General features: G+C 52.0%; 1 protein-coding gene across 1 annotated transcript; it reads left to right on the forward strand.

The window, feature by feature from the left end:
• Window positions 1-14,379: 14,379 nt before the first annotated feature.
• On the forward strand, window positions 14,380-16,669 carry LOC136477959 (9-cis-epoxycarotenoid dioxygenase NCED1, chloroplastic-like). Its single transcript, XM_066476260.1, has one exon. It carries the CDS (start codon window positions 14,532-14,534, stop codon window positions 16,440-16,442), a length of 1,911 nt encoding a protein of 636 aa, XP_066332357.1. The 5' UTR covers window positions 14,380-14,531; the 3' UTR covers window positions 16,443-16,669.
• The last annotated feature ends 5,230 nt before the right edge of the window (window positions 16,670-21,899 follow it).

Below are 21,899 nucleotides of genomic sequence, written 5' to 3' on the forward strand. Positions count from 1 at the left end.
ATTCTTTCAAGTGATATCACATCTACACATAATATCAATCATACAAGAAAATGGTTCCACAAGTGATCCTCAACTTTAAGTGATCATCAAATGAAGAATGCATCCCTCAACTACAAGAACTCAAGTGTATCAAATGGATGACCCATGCTATCATATAGGGGGAGGTGTCACACAAATTGGTATCAAGATCAAAGATCCTATGTGTGGTATCTCAAGAAGCCTTACACAAGATACAAGTGGTATGAGTTACAAGTGGTATCTACAAGTGATGTCATTCCAACAATCAAGTGATGTCCATAAAAAATACAAGATTCAAGCCTCAACCATCTACCCCAAACGTATACCTTTGCATCAATGAGAAGCTCATCTTTTATGGAAATTGATGACAAAGGGGGGAGAGATTGTACAAAGATATGAATGCTTCAAGATTGAGATTGTACAAGGAGGAGAGATAAGATATAAAAGCTCAAAGAAGTAGAGGTTGGACATGGATATGGACAAAAAGGGAGCAACATTGAAGAAAAGAGGAGCAACATTGAAGAAAAGAGATGGATCAAAATTTCTTGGACAAGAGAAGCACACAAGTAGGGGGAGCAAGCTCATGAACTTTGATTGATTGCATTTGATATGTGCATATTCATGTGCTTGCTTGCATTGCATAAGCTTTCAAATTCAATATTCATGCTTGTGTGGTGTATGCTAGTTGTAGAACTTGAATGATGATTTGATAACTAGCATGCATACGATGATAGCTATACACTTGGTATGCTTTTCAAGTAATGCTAGTACCTTGCTTTTAATGTTGATCTCACAAGGTATCTACTGCTTTTATTTCCAAGTGATATCTAGCTAAACATGGTGCTAAGGATGAACTTAAAGGTGCAACTCCGATTGGTACATGCTTCAAAGGTTTATTCTATACACCTTAGCATTATTTGGTAGTAATTACTCTCCCACATTTTCAATCTATGCATATGTGCAATCTTCAATACAAACACTCTAGCATATATGTAGGGGGAGCTAATACTACCATCTTGGGTTTATGGTACTTGTCCAAAATCATTTTCACATGGTAAAATTGCTTGGGCAAGCAACAGGAATCCAAAAGAGCTTAATTTCCATATCTTTGTAGAGTTGTCATCAATTACCAAAAAGGGAGAGATTGAAAGGTCCTTGTGTGGTTTTGGTAATTGAGTGACAACCTAGGTGGACTAATTGTGTTTATGTGAGATACATAGGTGATTAGTCCATAGGAACATGTGTGTGAGCAACATATGTCATGAAGGTAAAAATGGCTTGTAGATGTTGCAAAGCTCACACATGTGATGATGAAGGAGCTCATTGCACATGAGACATGACATTGAGTCATGTGATCAAGGTGGAGAAGATCAAGACAAGACTTGGCTTGATGGACCGGTTGCAAGCGTGAAGGGCAAGTCGGAGGCTTTGGAGTGATGGACCGTGTGGCGGTGAAGCTTGAGCAAGACTTGACGCCGATGGACGAAGGCAATGATAAAAAGCAAGTGAAGTCAAGATCCATGAACCAATATGATCACGTGATGATATGAAGTGGATCATATCATTGTTGATCGTGTTGGTGCATGTGTTGCATCGACATTGGAGGAGATGGAATGGAATGCGCAAGGCAAAGGTATAACCTAGGGCATTTTATTTCACCGATCATAGGTGTGTAGAGAAGTTTATGATCGGGTTTAGGACCGATGGCCGTACTATCAAGAGGGGCAAACTTGTTTGCATATCGGTCATCTAAGTGCCACTTGAGTGATCTAACTTTGCATCATCGCTAGGATTGAGTGGCGTGGCAAGTTGAGTGGCTAATCCTTTGGAAAATGATTGTGAAAATGCTAACACACATACACATGGTGTACACTTGGTGGTGTTGGCACATTTACAAAGGAGATGAAGTTAGAGTTGATATGGATCAACTCGGCAATGGGACGGATGTGAGAAGGGTTTGGAACTCCACCGGTGGAGTGTCCACCCGTAGAGTGCGGACAGTCCGACGGTGCCATCGGTGCCCTGTTTTGAAAAGATAGGGTCTCACAGAGTGGACCAGACACTGGTCACATAGTGACCGGACGCTGGGTTCTAGCGTCCGGTCAGTAGTGGTAGTCAGTGGGCAGGCGTCGGTCATCGACCGGACGCTGGCACTGGAAGTGACTAGACGCTGGCTGTGTGCGTCCGGTCAAGGTGACGTATGATGACGCAGGTAGAGCAGTGTTGCTGGAGGTGACCGGTCGCTAGTGCTGCGTCCGATCGTGACCGACCAGACGCGTCCGGTCATGTCCGGTACCTTACTAGAAACGACCGGAGCTGGGGTTGCTGTGTTCGGTTAGTTCAAGCTACTACGTCCGGTCATCGGATGACCGTTGAGATCGGATGAACAGCGTTTGAAGAAGGGGACATGTGGCATGCATCACATGATCGGACGCTGAGGTCCAGTGTCCGGTCATCCTGACTTTTGCCCAGTGAAGGGGTAGTGTCTCTATTTGTTCGTGGAGTTATAAATAGAAGCCATGATCAGCCTTGGGCCAGCAGCTGAGCACACTAGAGCCTTGGTGGCTTATGTAGTAGTGCTTGGGAGCCCTCCATCTCACATATACTTGATAGTGATCATTCGATTGTGTGAGAGAGCAATTCAAGTGTGGAAGTATGGGACACTTTGCCTCTAAGTGTCCTACCAAGCTTGAGAAGAAGGCTCAAGCAATCCATGAGAGGCGAGGCAATGAGAAGCACAACATGAGCAAAGAAGAGAAGGCTCAAGCAAAGAGAAAGTGCTACTCATGCCGAGAAAGGGGACACATGGCACATTCATGTCCCCTAGATTTCATTTCTAAGCCTATTTTAATTTCTCCGTTGAAGCCCGCAAGAAGCTTGTGCGGTGCTTCGGAGAAGTGCTTTGTGACGGGCATTGTGCTCGCCCCATGGGAGTCGCGAAGAGCAACTTTAGTAAAGTGTGTCATTGAGCTACCCTCACTTTTGAGGTAGGTTCTTGCGGTGCCCGACGTGTGGGCTTGGCGGGTGATGCCAATTAGCCGCCGAACCACCAAGTGAGTAGTTGACACAACGGGGACTAGCATGTTGGCAAACACGTGAACCTCGGGAGAAAAATCATCGTGTCAACCTTGTTCTTCCTATTGGTTTGCATCCTCGTTACACAAGCTTGTATTTACTTTCATATACATTATACTTGTGTAGTTGCTCTTGTAATTAGTTAGCTTATGTAGCTCACTAGTTACCTTCTTGCTTGTGTAGCATAGAAGTAGCTCCCTTGCATAGCTAATTTGGTTTGTGTAACCTTGTTAGTCACATTGCTTAGTTTGTGTAGCTAAGTATTTGCGCTCACTAATTTGGCATTGGTTGCTTTGTTATTGAGCATTGCTAGTGAGCTTAGGTGGCTTTGTGCTTTTGCTTACTAGCATGTGTAGGAGCTCCCTTGTTGCTTGAAGTACTAGTGGCATAGGTTTGTGTGACCTTGCTTCTAGAATTGGTTAGGTGAGCTCTAGCTAGCCCGGCACCTTTGTGGCTTAATTAGTATCTTTGGAAGGTGCTAAAGAACATAGATAGAGGGTTGTAGTCTTCGCTAGACCGATAGTTTTAATTCCGCACTTGTTTCGGTTAGCCGATGCGATTAATTTTAGAAAGGACTATTCACCCCCCCTCTAGTCCGCCATCTCGACCTTACAGCCGGCCTAGGATTTTGCGCATTGTTCGCAACATCATCTACTGGGCCAAGCTTTTGCTGGAAAGCTGGTCCATGAGGGACCCTGGGTTTATGAACCCAACAGGAGCCCCCGAGCCCCCGGGCGATTCGGGTAGAATCGTCTGGAGGATTTTTGTCTTGACGATGGGTGTAGCCCCTGAGCCCCTGGACTATTCGGGTAAAATCATCTTGGGGTTTTCATGTTGCATGCAGGGGGAGTTTTGTTTCATCAGCGTGTGCGTGCAAGCGCACCCGTGGGTGTAGCCCTGAGCCCCCGGGCGATTCGGGCAGAATCGCCTAGGGGGTTTTGTCATGTTGCCTACAGGGGATGTTTTGTTTCATCAGTGGGTGCCCGTGAGCGCACCCACGGGTGTAGCCCCTAAGCCCCCGGGTGATTCGGGCAGAATCGCCTGATGGGTTTTGTCATCGGGCGTGAGTGTGTGCACATTGGTGGGCGTAGCCTCCCTTTTCTAGTTTTTGGCCCATCGTTTCTAGGAGTGTGGTCCCAGGCATTTGGTCGTGGCCAAGGGACTAGGCGAATCAAAGTCATGGATTTAGGATTAGGCGAGTCGAAGTCGCTAACCAAGGCATCGGGCATGCCAAGGGATCGGACGAGTCGGAGTCACGGATCCAGGCATTGGGTGCATCGGGGGATCAAGCGAGTCAGAGTCATGGATCCAGGCGTTGGGCGCGCCGTGGGATCGGGTGAGTCAGAGTCGCAGACCCAGGCGCAGCTGAGGCGTTTGGGTGTGTTGAGCCCCTAAGCCCCGTTGGGTTTGGTAGGGGTCGGTTGAGTTTTGTGCATTACCCCGTCCGTGGTTTCTCACAACTGGAGGGCTAAGCTAACGTCGCTTGTCTCGATGGCTCGAGTGATGCGCTCAGTGAGCTCGCTAACGGGCATGTTCGAGTGAAGTCTGGGTTCATCATTCATGATGGGGTTGGCATAGCCCTCATGTGGCACTCCACTGCTCCTTAACCCGTAACCTGATAGATACCTAGGTCGTTCTGGAGATCGACCCGGGTGGCCCGCTGGCCTCCCCTCAATGGAGATTCTATGGGTTTGGCTTGAGGTTAGGATTGAACAAGAAGGTTGAGATGACCCTATCTGCTTTGGGGCAAACTGGGCGAGGGCCGCTTGGGGCTCATCTACATTTTCTCCCCTAGCTCTGTTTGACGCAAGGCGGCCTCAAGCCCTTCATGGGTCAGCCTTCGAACCCCGATCGGTTGTTGCTCATGTTGAATGAGGCAACTACCACTTCGTAATGCAACATGAAGCATTGTGATGCATTTAATTGCATATGCAATGCTTTTGGATGTATGGAATGAATGAATGCGTGCATGGATGAATGAATGTTCATATAAAGAAATAGTGGGGGTTGGTAATGTTACCTTGATGACTTGAGGGACGGGGTTTGAGGAGTTTCTATCAGATATGTTCGATCAGGATCCGTGCTTTTCGTTCATGATGGAGTCAGCATGGCCCACATGGGGCGTCCCTTTGCTCGTTACCTATCTCTCGGCGTTCGCTTGAGCCGTCAGATTGACTCAAGAAGTCCATTGGTCTCTCCTGGCAGAGATCCCATCGTTGGGCCTTTCCAAGTCCTGCCTAGGAAGGTGGAGAGCAGCCTACGCCCAGTGGCGCCTTGTTTCTTGCGCCCGGTGTGTGGTAGTGGTGGGCCATACCTAGGCCACATCCTGTCTGACCAGGCGCCATTCCATCGGATAGGGTGCATCCCATCGGTTAGGGCGCATCCCATCCTATCCCATCCGCATTGAATGGGGGAAGGGAGAGTGTTTTTCGCCCTCATCGTTTCTCCTTTCCCCAATCGCTGCGCCTTTCCCAATGGTTGTGCCTTTTCCATTAAGTAGGGGAAGGGAGAGGGCTTCAGTTCCATTCCTTTGCCTATTCCTCATCTGCTGCCTCTTCTCCTTCTTCCTTCTCGCCAAGAACGTTTGAGTGTCATGGCGGTTCCTAGGAGAGAAAAGGGGAGAGCGAGAGAGAGGAGAAAACTCATAGATCCATTCATGAACCCAGAGCGTAATGTCAAGCTAGAGGTCATCCATCATGACAGAGTTGGTGCTGGCTGCCTTTGCCGAGAAAGGGTTTCTGCCGCCGAAGGAGGTGGCGCACTAGAGGGCTTCTACGGGGAAGGATTTCCCACAACCTTAGGCCGGCGAGGTTGTTTCCTTCCTTGCCTTTCATGAGCACGGGTTAGGATACCCCGCACACTGGTTCCTACGTGGGCTCCTCAATGAGTGGGGCCTAAAGCTGCAGCACCTCAATCCGACTAGGATGCTGCATATCACCGGCTTTGTTATTGTGTGCGAGGCCTTCCTTGGGATGGAGCCGCACGTGGACTTCTTTCAATGGATGTTCTTTGGGTGAGCTTTGTCGGAGGGGAAGCCGCTCATGATCATGCCGGTGGGGGGCTTTGCACTATAGAAGAAACCAAGCGTGTTGGGCTCGTACCCCATGTACACTCCCTGTGATTCCAATCAGGGGTGGCACGAGGAATTGTTCTACATTAGGAACCCAGTGGAGGCACCGTTCTCACCTTTTACTAACAGGAGGCTGGAGAGGCAGGAGAGCTGGTCATGGGGCCCCATCGGCCGGCAGAAGAAGAAGGTGGAGATTATTGAGGTGGAGCTCTAGAAGCTCATGCGGCGTGGCCTTGATAGGGAGCGGGTGTTCCACACCTTCTTCCGCCATCGATCGCTCCACTGGTGGAGAGGGCGTGGCCGATGTGGATGTACGGCGGCCCGATGGACCCCGACCATGCGTCATCGAAGGAGCTGGCGAATGATGAGGTCTGGAGTTGTCTTGACCCGGTGCTGCAACTGAGGCCTAGAGGGACCCTTGATGGAAAGCCCAGAGCTCTCAACGCTGCGAAGCAGTCTAATCTAGTATGCTCCCCTCCCTTTATTTGCATGTTCTTTTCCCCTTTTGCTCTCTCATATCCTGACTTTGAGTCTTCCATTCTGTAGGGACTTGGAGTTTACAAGTCCCGGCCTCACCTTCTGAAGGGGTCGGAGGGCACGGCTCGGCAAGCCGCCCTAAAGGAGGCAGCGGTTGAGAGGAAGAAGAAGAAAGTCAAGGAGGCTCAACGAAAGCATGAGAAGGAGACGGAGATCGCTCGGTGTGTGCGAGCTAGGGAAAATAGGAGTGATGTCGAGTCAGAGCTCGAGTCAGAGGACCCCACAGAGGTGGGCGATGATGTGATCTTCTCTAAAGAGGAGGAAGGTCAGGAGGTCGTTGCGACCTCGGTGGAGCGTCGTGATCCTACAACCGCATCCGCTGGCAGTGAGTGGGAGGTGGAGAGGCGCGGTGATGTTCCCGTGCTGAGGAAGCAAGCCACGAGCTTAGACACCATTGGTGAATGGGAGACAAAGCAGACGCAGTCACCGCGCCCTTCGGAGGTGTCGCTGGCCTCGTCCCCTCCTGCTATGGCCATGGCGGGATAGGTCAGGAGGTCAGAGGAGCGGGCTCGCACCCGCACATCATCAGGGTCGGTGCTAGCGCGTGACCCACAATAGGAGGATGCCCCACCAGCTGCTCCGATCGATGTGCCCTGAACCGAAGGTCGTGGTGATCCATGGGCTGAGTAGGAGCCGGTTGGCTCGACTACCCCCCCCCCCCCCGTTGAAGTGAGGGGACCTAGGTCATGGTCTGGGAGCGGTCCTCGCCCAGTGGGCCCATTGATGTCAGGTCGGGGCTTCAGAGCCCTACTGCTTATATCCCTATATGCCTTTCTTTGTTTCTATTCGATCTTGCTGTTTGAGTTTTCTAGAGTGCGACTGACCTATATTTTTTCCGATAGTGGCCAGATGCTGACGGGGCTAAGCATCGCCCCAACTCCTATGTAGGAGGATTGGAGGCCCACCTTGCAGCGCACCGTGGAGAATGGTGGGGAGAGTAGGGTGGTGGCAGTGGGTCCTTCCCTTCCAGGGGTGGCACCCCTCGGGTCGGTCGCTAGTATGGTGATAGCAAAGGCGATGGTGTTGGTGGTGATCCCGGTGATGATGGTGGAGGCCACATCGGAGGTAACCCTTATGGCCCCTCCTCCACCACCTATGGTGGAAGAGGAGAGGGAGACCGTGCTCCCTATCTTGCCGGGTGGAGGGCCACATGGCTCACCCTCCCAGTCGGAGCTAGAGGTGCCAGGGGGAGATGTGGCTGGGTTGGAGCCAGAACGCCTACCAGTGGCCCATGAAATCGAGGTTGTGGAGATCCCTTCTGACGGTGAAGCAGGTGACGAGGTGGAGCCACCGGCGCCGTCATAGGAGCTAGCGGTGGTCGGATCATCAGCTGGGCCTTCTAGTGGGCTGGGGGCCACTGACCTGGTGTGGCCCTTCCCTGAGGACCCGAGGAAGGTTTGGTTCATCCTTTGGGATGAGTAGGAGGATCAGCTTTGGGACATGCTTGGAGGGAGAGGATTCACCATGGAGTTCAGCCTCGCCCAACTATCGATGAAGCTTTAGGAGGCCTAGGAGCGAGTTACGTCCATCCAGCGGGCGATCACGGTTGACCTACCCCACATCGCAGAGGTGAGTTTTCTATGTTCATCCTTGACCCCTTGGTCTTTCATTGGTTGCCTCAGCATGCTTGCTTCTCATTTTTGCAGGGTCTGAAGGAGATGTCGAGCCGCAAGTCTTGTTTCCTCTAGATGGAGCATGCCTAGGTCACCGAGCTCGAGCGCGAGCTAGAGTCCACCCGCTGTGAGTACCAAGACTAGGCGGCAGAGGTGATCGGGGTGTGGGCAGCGGAGCTACTCGCGGTAGAGCAGGCGACCATCGCTGAGCTAGGGCTTGAGGTGGTGAAGGTCCGCTAGGCGGAGACCGAGGCGACATTGTAGAAGTCCTTAGCGAAGACCAAGGTGGCGCTCCAGAGTACCCTGGAGACCTTAGAGGTGGAGCGGAAGGCCCTGGAGTCAGAGCGAAAGGCTCGATCGGAGGCCGACCAGGAAGTGCTTGCGCTCTGAGGCCAGGTGCTTGGGACAGAGGAGTTGAACTCCCAGTTGCGTGAGCAGGTGACTCGATAGGAGGAGAGACTCTCCATCCTAGAGAACACTCACCTCGGTACATACCCTTTCTGCTTTCGGTGTCTTGTTTTTTTTCTTTAGCCTGCTTTTGAGCTTGTTGTCCTTCTTCCAGAACTAGGCAGAAAGGTGGAGTCGTTGGAGTGGGACCTAGAGATGGCCAAGGCGATGATTGGTCAAAATGCGGAGGCACTGGCCAAGTCCCTTGAAGAGCAACGTGCTCTTGAGGGGGAACTTGACTAGATACGCAATGTTGCCCAGCTCATCGTCTCGAAGGTCTTCGGGTCGGCGCCAAGTACTAGCCCACCGGCCATCTGGCTAGTGGAGGTTCCAGATGAGGTCCGGGCCCTCATCACTAACGGGCTATTCTATGAGACGTTGGGGGTGTTGACTTTGGTGGCGATGTACCACCTAGACCTAGACTTCACCGCCATCTACAACGGGTATGCTGATGGCTAGAGCACGAAGGACATCCACTCGCTTGGGGAGAGCTTGCTGCCACACACAAAGTTGGTGGCTGAGCAAGTCTCCACGCAGTGGGTGATGGATGCTTGCTGTGCGGACACAGCCGAAGGTGCATGTCAGGAGGACGTCGCCCAGCCTGTGGATGGTGTGGAGCCTAGGTCGGAAGCGGACGTCACCCCACCTCTAACTGAGCTGGACATTGCCTAGTCACAGGATGAGCAACCCCTACCCTCGCCGATCGAGCCAGTAGCCGATGCCGTCGAGGAGCCACAGTAGAAGTTTTAGAGTAAAATATAATGTTGTGGGGGATCCCTTATATAAAGTGTTTTTGTGTATTCACGAATACATCAACTTTGTTTTTGTGATGGAACTACTTCGTTCGGGGAAGCTTGTCCTGTTTGTTCCTTATTTTTACCTTAGCATAACTTTGTTTTTTATTCTTTCTTTTTCGCACCTGCCCATTCGTCCCGTAGGCTACAACCTTAAGAGCCTAGGCGTGGCCTGCAAGGCTCAGCTGCTCATAACTATAGGTAGATACGGGGTGCGATCGGTTGGAATATTTAAAGCAAAGTTACATAAGGTAATTAAAGGAACGGACTACCCTTTCGTTTGGGTAAAAAAGGTATTTACCATATGATAGAAAAAGAGAGAGGTGGTATTGCACCCCCGTGGAGCCCCTAGAGTGACCCGGGCCGAGAGTGTTCGGGTCGGGGCATTTTATAGGAGCGAACGTTAAGTAAAAAATGGTAAGACCGAATTTTAGGGGAAGAAACGACGTAGTTGTTCGCTGTTCTAAGTGTTGGTGAGAACGTTGCCGTTGCCGTTCTTCAGTCGGTAGGCGCCCGGTTCGATCACCTCAGTCGCCATATAGGGACCTTCAGTCATCCAGATCCTTGCCCGCCATGCCTCCTTTCTTGGCTACTACCTCCTTGCCTTTTCCTTCCTTTGGCCCACCAGCCTATCGCAAAAAGCGCTTGAGGAGCTCGTAGTCCTTGTAGAGGTGCTTGATGGGGTAGGCATGGTTGGTGCACGGTCTCTCCATGAGCTCGTTGAAGTGGTTAGGCAGGCCTTGCTAGGGCTGCTTGCCTGTCTGATCAGCCGCAGCGACCAACGCGAGGTTCGCCGGTCGGCGCCAATCGTTCTTGCTCTTTTTGCCCCTCTGCATGGAGAGGCCCTCGTCCTAATCCTTGCACTTGGCCTTGCCTTTGTCCCGGCCTCTGTTGAAGACCGCTCTGACCACCTCCTCGCTGGAGGTTTGGTTTGTGGCGACATCGAGCAAGTCACGGGTGGTATGGGGCTTCAGGCAGCCAAGCCTGTGGATCAGGGACTCACAGGTTGTCCCGGAGAGGAATGCGCTGATGACGTCCGCATCGACGACATCAGGAAGGGAGTTGCACCGCTTCAAGAACCTATGGATGTAATCTTGTAGGGACTCATTGGGCTTCTACTGGTAGCTCTTGAGGTCCTAGGAGTTCCTAGGGCGAACATACATCCCGTGGAAGTTCCTGACGAAGACCCTCTTGAGGTCCACCCAGTCATGGATGCTGTCACGCGGGAGGAATTAGAGCCAAGCTCGAACATGTTCCCCTACGTAGATAGGAAGGCACTAAATGATGAAGTGGTCATCATCCACTCCACCATCTTGGTAGGCGAGCTGGAAGTCTTCAAGCCATATGCTAGGGTTCATCTCCCTGGTATACTTAGCGATGTTGGTAGGTGGTCGGAAGCGCTATGGGAACGACGCTCTCTGGATGCATCGACAAAAGGCCTATGGTCCTGAGCCATCCGAGCTGGGACTCCGGTCCTCCGACTGACGACCACACCTGGGGTGCGTTTTACCACTCCCCGTGATGATCCGCCCGGGGTCTATGTCACCTACCCTCACTGCCGCTTGATAGACGTCATCATCATGCTAGGCTCAATGTCGGTTGCTGATGACGCTGCAAGCATCTTGGTTTGGCCCGAACCACTCGCGCACAGGGGGCGGTGTGGAGCAGGCGCTAGGTTAGACTATGGCGCGGCTGTGGCCTCCTGCGTCGTGCTCGGTGGCCATAGCGGTGAGCGGACAGAGCGATTCATCTGGTCCGTCCCTACTCCCCTGGTGGGGAGAGAGGCCACGAGGCGATGTTGCGATGTGGAGCTCTCCGCCTGTTGAACGACGGTGGTTTCCACCAGTGCCCAGAGGTTCTGGTGGATCGCCTGTTCCTGGGGGTTGTTTGGCTCGAAAAGGCCGCGCAGAAGCATTGCCACGGCAGCAATGTTCTGGCCAGCCCGAGCAAACTATGGGGAGTCGTTCCCCCGCCCATGATATTACACTGGACCTGGCAGGCGCGACCTTGGGTGCCGCTCGTCGGGTTACGCACACGGGGCGCAACGTGGTGCACCGAGCACGCCGGCGCAGGTGGCGGCTGGTTTTGCCGTCGTTGTCGTAGTTCCTCGCCGTGCTTTTGTGTCAGCACGAGGGCCCCGCATGAGGGTCCAGAGGGGTGTGAGTCTGCAAGGACTACGCTACCACCGGCGGTTGTCTCAAAGTGTCCGTCATAGCACACTCCTAGGATGGACGGTGGCTAGGTGCCTCGTCGCCGATGCTGGAGCCATCACTCTCAACCTCGTCATCTACGAGTTTGTAGAAACAGGTGGGAGCATAGCTCGCCATCCCCACGAATTCAGATGTGAGAGGAGGCGACGTCAGCATCTTTCAGAGACCCCAGGCGTATGTGTCCGTAGGGGACACGAGGTCGTAGGGGACCGGTCGAATGGTGGTTGTAGTAGGGACAGCGGGGTCCCTCCGAAGAATTGGTAGAAGATAGTAAATAGCGAGTAAATAACAGCATGTACATTACTCATAGCAGGGTTTGAGTAGAGCGTTTGCTCGGAATGAAGCGCAGGGGCCTCATCGTTGAAGTCATCGGGTGTCCCAGAGCCGATGGAGGGCGCCCCTCTGACGGGCACCGGAACAAGTGCCTCCTCGTAGAGGTGTAGTACGCCGAGTCGGTCGGCGACGAAGTCCAGGCTTCCAAAGAGGAAGGCCTAGGACGGCTCGAAGATGGGAGGCCCCCGCATCCCAATAGGTGGGAGTGCGGGGAACCCTAGTGAACCAAAGCGAGTTGTATCGCTTGAGCCCGCCACGGCGAAGGTGGCAGAAAAGTGGGCCATCCGTTGACCAAAAGTGTGAACGTACAACGTCTTCCCCATGGACGGCGCCAACTATCGGTGCAGAAAATAACCAACACGTAAATACTTGTAGTTTTACCGTACGTTGTGATCGGATGTGGCCTAGCACTCAATGACATAGGGTTTATACTGGTTCAGGCAACGAGCCCAACATCCAATTTGAGTTGGTCGGTGACTTTATTCCTGAGCCTAGGTGCTCGAAGTCTGCTATTGGGTTACAAACGGAAGGAAGAAAGATGGGGGGTACAAGAGGTCCGATCGGACTCTGGTCTGAAGGGCCGAGAGTGACGGGAGCTCCGCTATGTGCTAAGTGTTTGAACGTTTGTTGTTCGTTGGGATCCTTGGTCGTTCGAATCGTGTGTGTTGTTCGAGTTGTTGTGTACTGATTCCCCCCTTTGCGAAAGAGCGCACCCCCTTTTATAGATGAAGGGGATGGCCTTACAAGTGAGAAAGAGAGAGAGTGTGTACGTATGCTAAGTCTCGTTGCCCACGCCGTTGGGTACAAGATGTTTGTAGGCGCCCATAACACTGTTAATGTCAGATGCTTGTGGGAGGTTGTGTCGTCTTCTTCCCGTATGGCAAACGTCGGTGCCTGCCATACTGTTGATGCGTAGAGGCATGCAAGGGGTTTTACCGTGCTCGTCTAGTATGGGAGTTTGCGGGCGGCCACAACACTGTAGGGCAAATGTCGGCGCCCACAACACTACTTGGGTTCTAACATGCCTAGAAGGTTGCTGGACACTCTTCTGACATATCCTATCGGTACTGTCCTATAGGTGTACAGGGTACGGTCCTCGGTATTGCGGTTGACTTGAGTGCCCTGCCCTACTTGCTCCGTCTGTTTCCTGGTCCTCACCGAGCTGGCGTCCTCGGTCGGTTGGTCCTAGTTGGCTCCGACTGCGCCAGTCGGTGAAGAGCTGTAAGCAGGGGTTCGGTGCGTCCCCGGTCGGAGACGCGGATCAGAGTTCAGAAGCGGTGTTTGGCCAGGCCTTTCGATCGGAGAGGCGGCTAGAGTCGGAAGCGAGCGCTGTTCCTCCTTGGTCATGCCTTCCGGTCGGAGAGGCGGGCCAGAGTCGGAAGCGAGCGTTGTTCCTCCTTAGCGAGGCCTTCCGGTCAGAGATTGGATAGCCCTTCTGGCCTGTCGTTTAGGTGTTTGGACCGGCCCAGGATTTTGCGCGTTGTTCGCAACGTCGTCTGTTGGGCCGAGCTTTTGCTAGGAAGCCGGTCCATGAGGGACCCTGGGCGCCTGATGCCATGCTTAACCATCAGTCACCGTTATGGACCGTTGGATTAAGATCTAACGAATACAATGTTTTCTTCTTCCACCAGATGACTGTCACGCTCTTCCTCACCCTGCCCTTTCTCCGCGTCGTCCTTGCCCCCACCGCCGCGCCGCGCTAGGGTTACGGCGGAGCTCCGGTGCAACCCTAGCACGCCCGCGGCAGCCGCCTTCTTCCCCTCCCCCCTCCTTACACGGCGGCGGTGGCGGCCATGGAGCTCCCCCGCCCCTCCCTGGCCCGGTCGCCTCCACCGCCGTTAGGGCCCCTAAACCAACTGGCCGTTGTCCCCACCGCCTGGCCGACCTGCCTCCCCCAAGCCCTTCTTCTAAGCTTGCCGGAGCTGGGGAAGAAGGGGGTGGGGCGGGTGTGGATGCAGGTGGGGCGCAGGGAGGAGCTCGCTAGGGTGGGGCGCGGGCGTGGCCGCCGGGGAGGAGTCACCAGAGATGAGAGAGAGAGGGCGGGCGCGGATCAGACGGGTGAGGAAGATGACTACAGATAAACCGAGCGTCAGACGACTGTGAAGGAGCATTTCTGTATTTTTTCATTACACATGCCCCTTTTCAACATAAAATGTATGACTCCAAAATCTCTCTGAGTTTCAATATATATTGCAGGGGTATTTTTAATGACAAGGATCAGCCACCACTTATTAGTATCTTCCTACTTTCCTAGATCCTCAGGTACAGGCCTATATATAGCCACATATATGCCAGTGGCAGGAGCACTTGTGGCACGCAAATTTGGTAAGCAGATCGCGGTCGCGCTGCTCCATAATAATTAGACAGCAACCCAACCACCTTCTTGACCTAAGCTTTGATCCAAATCTAGACACATTGATCTACAGGTTGCAGAATGGAGAGAACATTGATCACCTCTAACCTCTCCATGAGTCCACATGCTCCGAGATCGTCCCGGAGGGTTCACTACATCTCTCCTGCCGCCTCTGCTGCTGCACAGAACTCCAGCAACAGGAAGAAGAAGAGCGCCCCGTCTCCGCCGCCGTCGGCCGCCGCAACTGCCACCGTTGTCACCTCCCCTCCGGCCACTGACAATGTTCAGTCCACTGCTCAGAAGCAGACCGGGCGACAGGAGCTGGAAGAGCTCGTGGCCGCCAAGGCTAACACTTCAAGAATTGCAAGTGCGCCGAGCCAAGCTCAGGCTCGGCCTCAGCCTCGCCGCCGGCCTGCCCCGGCAGCCACGTCTCTGCCGATGGCGTTCTGCAGCGCGTTGGAGGAGGCGATCAACACGTTCGTCGACCCGCCGGCGCTGCGACCGTCCGTGGACCCGCGGAACGTGCTGTCGACCAACTTCGCGCCAGTGGACGAGCTGCCGCCGACGCCCTGCCCCGTCGTGCGCGGCGCCATCCCGCGCTGCCTCGCCGGAGGGGCCTACATCCGCAACGGGCCCAACCCGCAGCACCTCCCGCGTGGGCCGCATCACCTCTTCGACGGCGACGGGATGCTGCACTCGCTCCTCCTCCCGACGGCGGAGTCGCCGTCGTCGGACCCCGTCCTGTGCTCGCGCTACGTGCAGACGTACAAGTACCTCGTCGAGCGTGACGCGGGAGCGCCGGTCATGCCGAACGTCTTCTCCGGCTTCCACGGAGTGGCCGGGCTGGCTCGCGGGGCTGTCATGGCGGCCAGAGTACTCACTGGGCAGATGAACCCAGCCGAGGGCGTCGGGCTCGCCAACACCAGCCTCTCCTTCTTCGGCGGCCGCCTCTACGCGCTTGGCGAGTCGGATCTCCCGTACACCGTGCGCGTCGACCCGGTCACCGGCGAAGTGACCACGCACGGCCGGTGCGACTTCGGCGGCCGTCTCTTCATGGGCATGACAGCTCACCCGAAGAAAGACCCCGTCACCGGCGAGGTCTTCGCGTTCCGGTACGGCCCCGTGCCGCCGTTCGTCACCTACTTCCGGTTCGACCCGGCCGGGAACAAGGGCCCCGACGTGCCCATCTTCTCAGTGCAGCAGCCGTCGTTCCTGCATGACTTCGCCGTCACGGAGCGGTACGCCATCTTCCCGGAGATACAGATCGTCATGCAGCCCATGGGCATGGTGGCGGGCGGCGCGCCCGTTGGGTCTGACGCCGGCAAGGTGCCCCGGCTCGGCGTGCTCCCCAAGTACGCCACGGACGAGTCGGAGATGCGGTGGTTCGAGGTGCCGGGGTTCAACATAATGCACTCGTTGAACGCGTGGGAGGAGGCCGACGGCGAGGAGCTGGTGCTGGTGGCGCCCAACGTCCTGTCCGTGGAGCACGCGCTGGAGCGCATGGAGCTCGTGCACTCCTGCGTCGAGAAAGTGCGCATCAACCTGCGCACGGGAGCCGTGTGGCGCACCCCGCTCTCGGCGGGGAACCTCGACTTCGGCGTGATCCACCCGGGCTACCTCGGCCGGCGAAACCGGTACGGGTACCTCGGTATCGGCGACCCCATGCCGAAGATCTCCGGGGTGGCCAAGCTGGACCTCGACCGCGCCGGCACGGGCGACTGCACGGTGGCGCGGCGCGATTTTGGGCCCGGGTGCTTCGCGGGGGAGCCGTTCTTCGTCCCCGACGACGTGGAGGGGGGCGGCAACGAGGACGACGGCTACTTGGTGTGCTACGTCCACAACGAGCGCACCGGCGAGAACCAGTTCGTGGTGATGGACGCGAGGTCGCCGCAGCTGGACATCGTCGCCGAGGTGCAGCTGCCCGCGCGCGTCCCCTACGGCTTCCACGGCATCTTTGTCACGCAGGCCGAGCTCCAGGCGCAGCAGCAATGATCAAAGCACCAAGCATTCGTCCAGTGTTTACCTGCTGAGGATCCGTAGCACAGGATTCCAAGAGAAAGACACACACACACACCGCTGCATACTGAATAGATTGTAGTAAGAACTCTAGGCCACATAGCATTCACGAATACGAATTATATTGTATTGCAAAGTAGCAGAACCCATAAAAGGGTTCATGAGTAGAATTGATATGAAATCACAAAGATTTTACTGGAATAGTACAATGTTCATATCGCTGGGTCCACCACCGACAGTGTGGGCTGTGCACGGTGCACGGAAACAGGGCAAGGGTTGGGACAAGGGCGACTCAACCGACGAGGGCCCGACGACCCGACATGTAGGCGTCAGCCAAGAGCTGCCCAATGACAATTGCTGGAACGAAGCTGGAGCACATGTTAAACTTGCGAGGGAAAGGCAAAAGCTGCGATTACAGAATTCAGCGTCTAATAGAAACATGGTGCAAACTGTGGACAATATTATGATTATACGAGCTGCAGGCACTTACAGATATACGGTGTTACCGCTCTTTGAATACATGTATGTAGATGTAGCAATTAACAGAATACGGTGTTACCGCTCTTCAGTGGCGAATCCAGGATTTTAGTTTAGGGTATGCCGTCCAAAAATTTTCATATCCAATTCAGTAAATCTATTATAGCAATTCAGTAATAATTATAAATTAACAACGTGATTCAGTATATATACACTAAGTAACACGATAAGGCTTAAATTCATGGATTAAGTTGAAACCATCCACTAAATACAATATAAATAGTTCAAAAGTCATACTGATAATTGAAATATAGGCATAAAAGAGTACCACCGACTTATAATGCTATTTTTCTAGCTATTTTATCCAACACTTTACAATATAAATAATTAAAAAGTTATACTGATAGTTAAAAGTCTAGAATACCAGGAATCCAATCCAAAAGAAAGATCCTTCTATTCATTTCAAATAAGCAAGCCAATAAATAGAGTCAGTGTTGTAGTTAAAGCAACGAATAGAAAAAAAAAACCGAAATAACTAGTTATAGTAAGGATGAACGGGTTAAATTCCATTTTTTTACTACCCTACATATGTTGGTAAAGCGCTTCAAATAAAGAGATGCAATATCTAAGTTTCTTTTCATAATAACTGCATAAATATTAAAAAACACATTGCCAAATAATTAAACAATTTGCTATTTGTGATGTTAGCAAATAGCTATGAAAAATAAACGACAATTTTCTGTTGAAAGATGAAGAGTAAAAGAAACCAAAGAGCAAAGATTAAATTTTACCTAAATGGAATAGTGAATCAAGACGGTAAGCCTTACTGCTGTGGCCGCCGTGCAGACTACAGATGAGATGAGACATGGACAGCGAGCCTCCGATCCAATCCAGCATCCAGGGCGGCAGCGGCACTGCGGCAGGGCACCAGGGCATCTGTGCATTAGGGGTCAGCCGTTAGGCGACGTGCCTGTCCTCCGTCCTCAGGTCCAGATTATAGATTAATTAATTAGGAACTGGAAACATTGTGTACCTAGTAGACGTCTGGACTTGTCTATTGCCGCGTGGGCCACGTCAGATGGGCCTCCCGTCCTCCCGTGATGATATTTTTTGTTTTTTTTACGAATACGATGTATACATACAACTACCGAAACTAGTTGCCGTCGGTCTCGCAGGGTATGCCGGTGCATACCTGGCATACCCTGTGGCTCCGCCACTGCCGCTCTTTGAATACATGTATGTAGATGTAGCAATTAACAGAATACATGCTGTTTTTCTTCAGTTCCCTAGTGGAGCTCACATTGCATTTGGTGTCAGGGCCATCCAACATCATAGAGTTGTTAAAGTCTCACAAAACCAACGAACATAAACCTAACCTGTCATCTGTCAATCTCTCGCGTGACTAACCTAACTGCTCCTAGAAGGGCAGAGTACAATTTTACACAATAAATCAAGATCATTTTCTGTGGTATTTCACTCTTTTCATGTGTTTTCCGTATCCATAGTTCCAGTAAGAGGGGGTACCTAAACGAAGTTGTATAGATCAAATGCCTCCAAATTCTCAAGACTCATGTGGCAGATCCCACAGCCTAGAAAGAGATATAAAGGGCAGGCACATTCTTTGCAACATGAGAAGGACCATTTAGTGACTCCGATGCACATTTTACATAAGATACTCCGATGCCAGCCAATTTCTCTGTGTCGTGCCCAGTGTTAGATTGATCTCTAATCCCAAACTGGCCCAATGGCTCAGTTGGGCCTTCGATCCGCGCCCTGATTGAGGGCGCCCAGCCCACTATGGCTGGAGGGCCCCTGTCACACTACGCAATATATAGAGGTGGGGGCCGGCGGCTCTGAGTATGAGATTCGCCTGAGCCGAGCTCTCCACTGAAACCTAAACCCTAATCCCAATCAGAGAGGGGCGTAGTCAGTGACGGAAAGTCACCAGCCGCGCCACCCCGCTCCACCGACGTTGACGACTTCATTGACCTCTTCCCCGAACATCGCTGCCCGTGCGCAGACTTCACCGACGAACGAGATGGCGGCTTCTGGACCATCTCCCTCTGCGGTGTCAAGTTCGACACGATCTTCTTCTATTCCTCTCTGTCCCTCTACTCTTGATATCGCATTCACAGTATAGAGAACCCGCTAGACCTAACCCTAAATGATCTTTTCGATCACAACAATGGTACCGGAGTCAGGTCTTCAAGGGCTTTTAGATCTAGATCAGGTGAACAAAAAATGAATTCGGTTAATCCTAACCCTAACAAAACCCTAACCCTAACCCTAATCCCCAATCGGCAAAGAACCAAGAAGAACACATCAAGATCTAAAGACAGAGAAGGGGAAAGGGGAAAGGGCATGGGAGGCGGCTTGCTAGAGCTAGACCGACGGACGCCGGTAGCTAACCCTAATTGGGTGAAGTACAGAGAAGAGAAAGGGTGTCGGTTTTTGGAAAGGATCTCAAAGCCGAACACTAACCCATGAAATCATCTCGGGAAAGAAGAACAGTAACCCTAACCCTAACCCCAACCCCAAATTGGTTCAACTCCGAAAAGAAAAGAAAGAAGATCCAAAAGAGAAGAAGGGGAAAGGGGAAGAGCTAGCAAGGTGGCTTACCTAATGAAACCCTAACCCTAACTCACGACGAGAAGGGGGAAGAGAGTCAACGGACAAGGGTTAGGAGTTCCTACATGGGTTCGCCCGCTCCGTCTCCACCATCGGCAGTCGCGAGGACACCACGCGGGAAGTCAACCTCAGCCGCCGGGGCAGGAGAAGCACCGCCGCACAATCTTTGCCTCGGGCTCGAGCCAAAGGGCACCACTGTGGTGCTGCTCGATGGTGCCGCGCGTGGCTCTGGCCGCACGTGTGCGCTGGCGAGGGATGCCACGGTGGAGCCGTCATCCCCGTGTCGCATCCGCTTTGAGCTCTCGGCTGCGCTCTATCGCTCGCTAGAAGTACAGAAAGAAGAGAGCCGGCCGATAGCGGGCGCAGAGAGAGAAGAGGGAGGGGCGAGTGAGCTAGGGTTTTAGGTGAGACGGCCGCGGCGGTGGTTTTGTTCTCGTGATATTGACGCCTGACCGTCGAATGGAAACCAGCGGCCGAGATCGTCTAGACCGGTAGCTAGCCCAGGCGGGGCGGTGCAGCAGCGCGCGTTGTGGGCCGAATTCCTGGCCCAGGCGCAGGGGAGGCCGGCTCGCACGATCGGCGTGGGCCGTTTTCGAAGAATGGGTCGCGCGATGCTGCGCTGTAGAGCAGGGCCACGTACTGTTTTCCAGAGGCCGGGCCAAATGAACAGTTTGTTAATGTTTTAAGCTTTTATTTATTTTTAGAGGCAGTTTTGACAATTTCAGAAGCAGATTTCGATGATTTTTGTCTAGTTTAATATCTCTATTAAAATTTGAATCAACGGGATAATTTTTCAGAGAATATTTGAGAAAAGTTTAATGCTTCTGAAAAATAGATAATTTTTTACATTTTCCACCGCTAAAGAAATAGTTATTTTCCAGTTATTTTGAACCAACGTGATATTTAATTGGAGAAAAAGAGATTTTGACATGATTATGATATTGTTATTTTCTTACCAACATTGTTAATAATAATATTATAATTTTAATGAATTTATGCATTACTTTTATTTCTGTCCAACGGTGATGTAGATTTAATGTATAAACAGTTGTATGTTTTAATTTTGATCAACGTTGGAATCAAGGCATGCAATTATTGTTATTATTTATGTTCTTACTCTATATGAATTGTGTTTTTAGGCGGATACAACTTGATGGGTTGTATCAAAGAGATCCCCACTCTCAAAGGTGACAACTACATGGAGTGGAAGAAAAAGATTGACCTGACCTTCATCTTGGCTGAGGTAGACTGGGTAGTCACCTCATTGTGTCCCACTGAGCCTGTGGCACTGGTGAGGGAGACAAACGAGGCTGATGCCGCTTGGGCAACTAGAGAGAGATTTTGAATCACAAAAGATGTCCTATGACCTTGAGCATAGGAAGTGGGTCACTACCAACAAGAAATATTTGGCTGTTGAAAGGTCCTTGTGTGGTTTTGGTAATTGAGTGACAACCCTAGGTGGACTAATTGTGTTTATGTGAGATACATAGGAGATTAGTCCACAAGTATATATATGTGAGCAACATATGCCGTGAATGTGAAAATGGTTTGGAGATGTTGCAAAGCTCACACATGTGATGATGAAAGAGTTTATTGCACATGAGACATGACATTGAGTCATGTGATCAAGGTGGAGAAGATCAAGACAAGACTTGGGTTGATGGACCGGTTGCAAGCGTGAAGGGCAAGTCGGAGGCTTTGAAGTGATGGATCACGTGGCGGTGAAGCTTGAGCAACACTTGGCGCCGATGGACGAAGGAAACGGTGAAAAGCAAGTGAAGTCAAGATCGATGTACCAATATGATCACGTGATGATATGAAGTTGATCATATCATTGTTGATCATGTAGGTGCATGTGTTGTATCGACATTGGAGGAGATGGAATAAAATACGCAAGGCAAAGGTATAACCTAGGGCATTTTATTTCACCGGTCATAGGTGTGTAGAGAAGTTGATGACCGGGTTTAGGATAGATGGCCATACTATCAAGAGGGGCAAACTTGTTTGCATATCGGTCATCTAGTGCCACTCGAGTGATCTAACTTTGCATCGTCGTTAGGATCAAGTGGCATGGTAAGTTGAGTGGCTAATCCTTTAGAAAATGTTTATGAAAAGCTAACACACATACACATGGTGGTGCACACTTGGTGGTGTTGGCACATTTGCAAAGGAGAAGAAGTTAGAGTTGTCGTGAATCAACTTACAGAAGAGAAAAAAGATTTTTCGGTGTACTCCAAACTATAGGATGGTCCTTGGATTGGAATACTATTTTGATCCATTGTGATTTGGATCAAGTATGCATGTGGGATGTGTAGCCCTCTGAGTAAG

The sequence above is a fragment of the Miscanthus floridulus genome, chromosome 8 (assembly GCF_019320115.1).
Source record: "Miscanthus floridulus cultivar M001 chromosome 8, ASM1932011v1, whole genome shotgun sequence".
In the NCBI taxonomy this organism is placed as follows: domain Eukaryota; kingdom Viridiplantae; phylum Streptophyta; class Magnoliopsida; order Poales; family Poaceae; genus Miscanthus; species Miscanthus floridulus.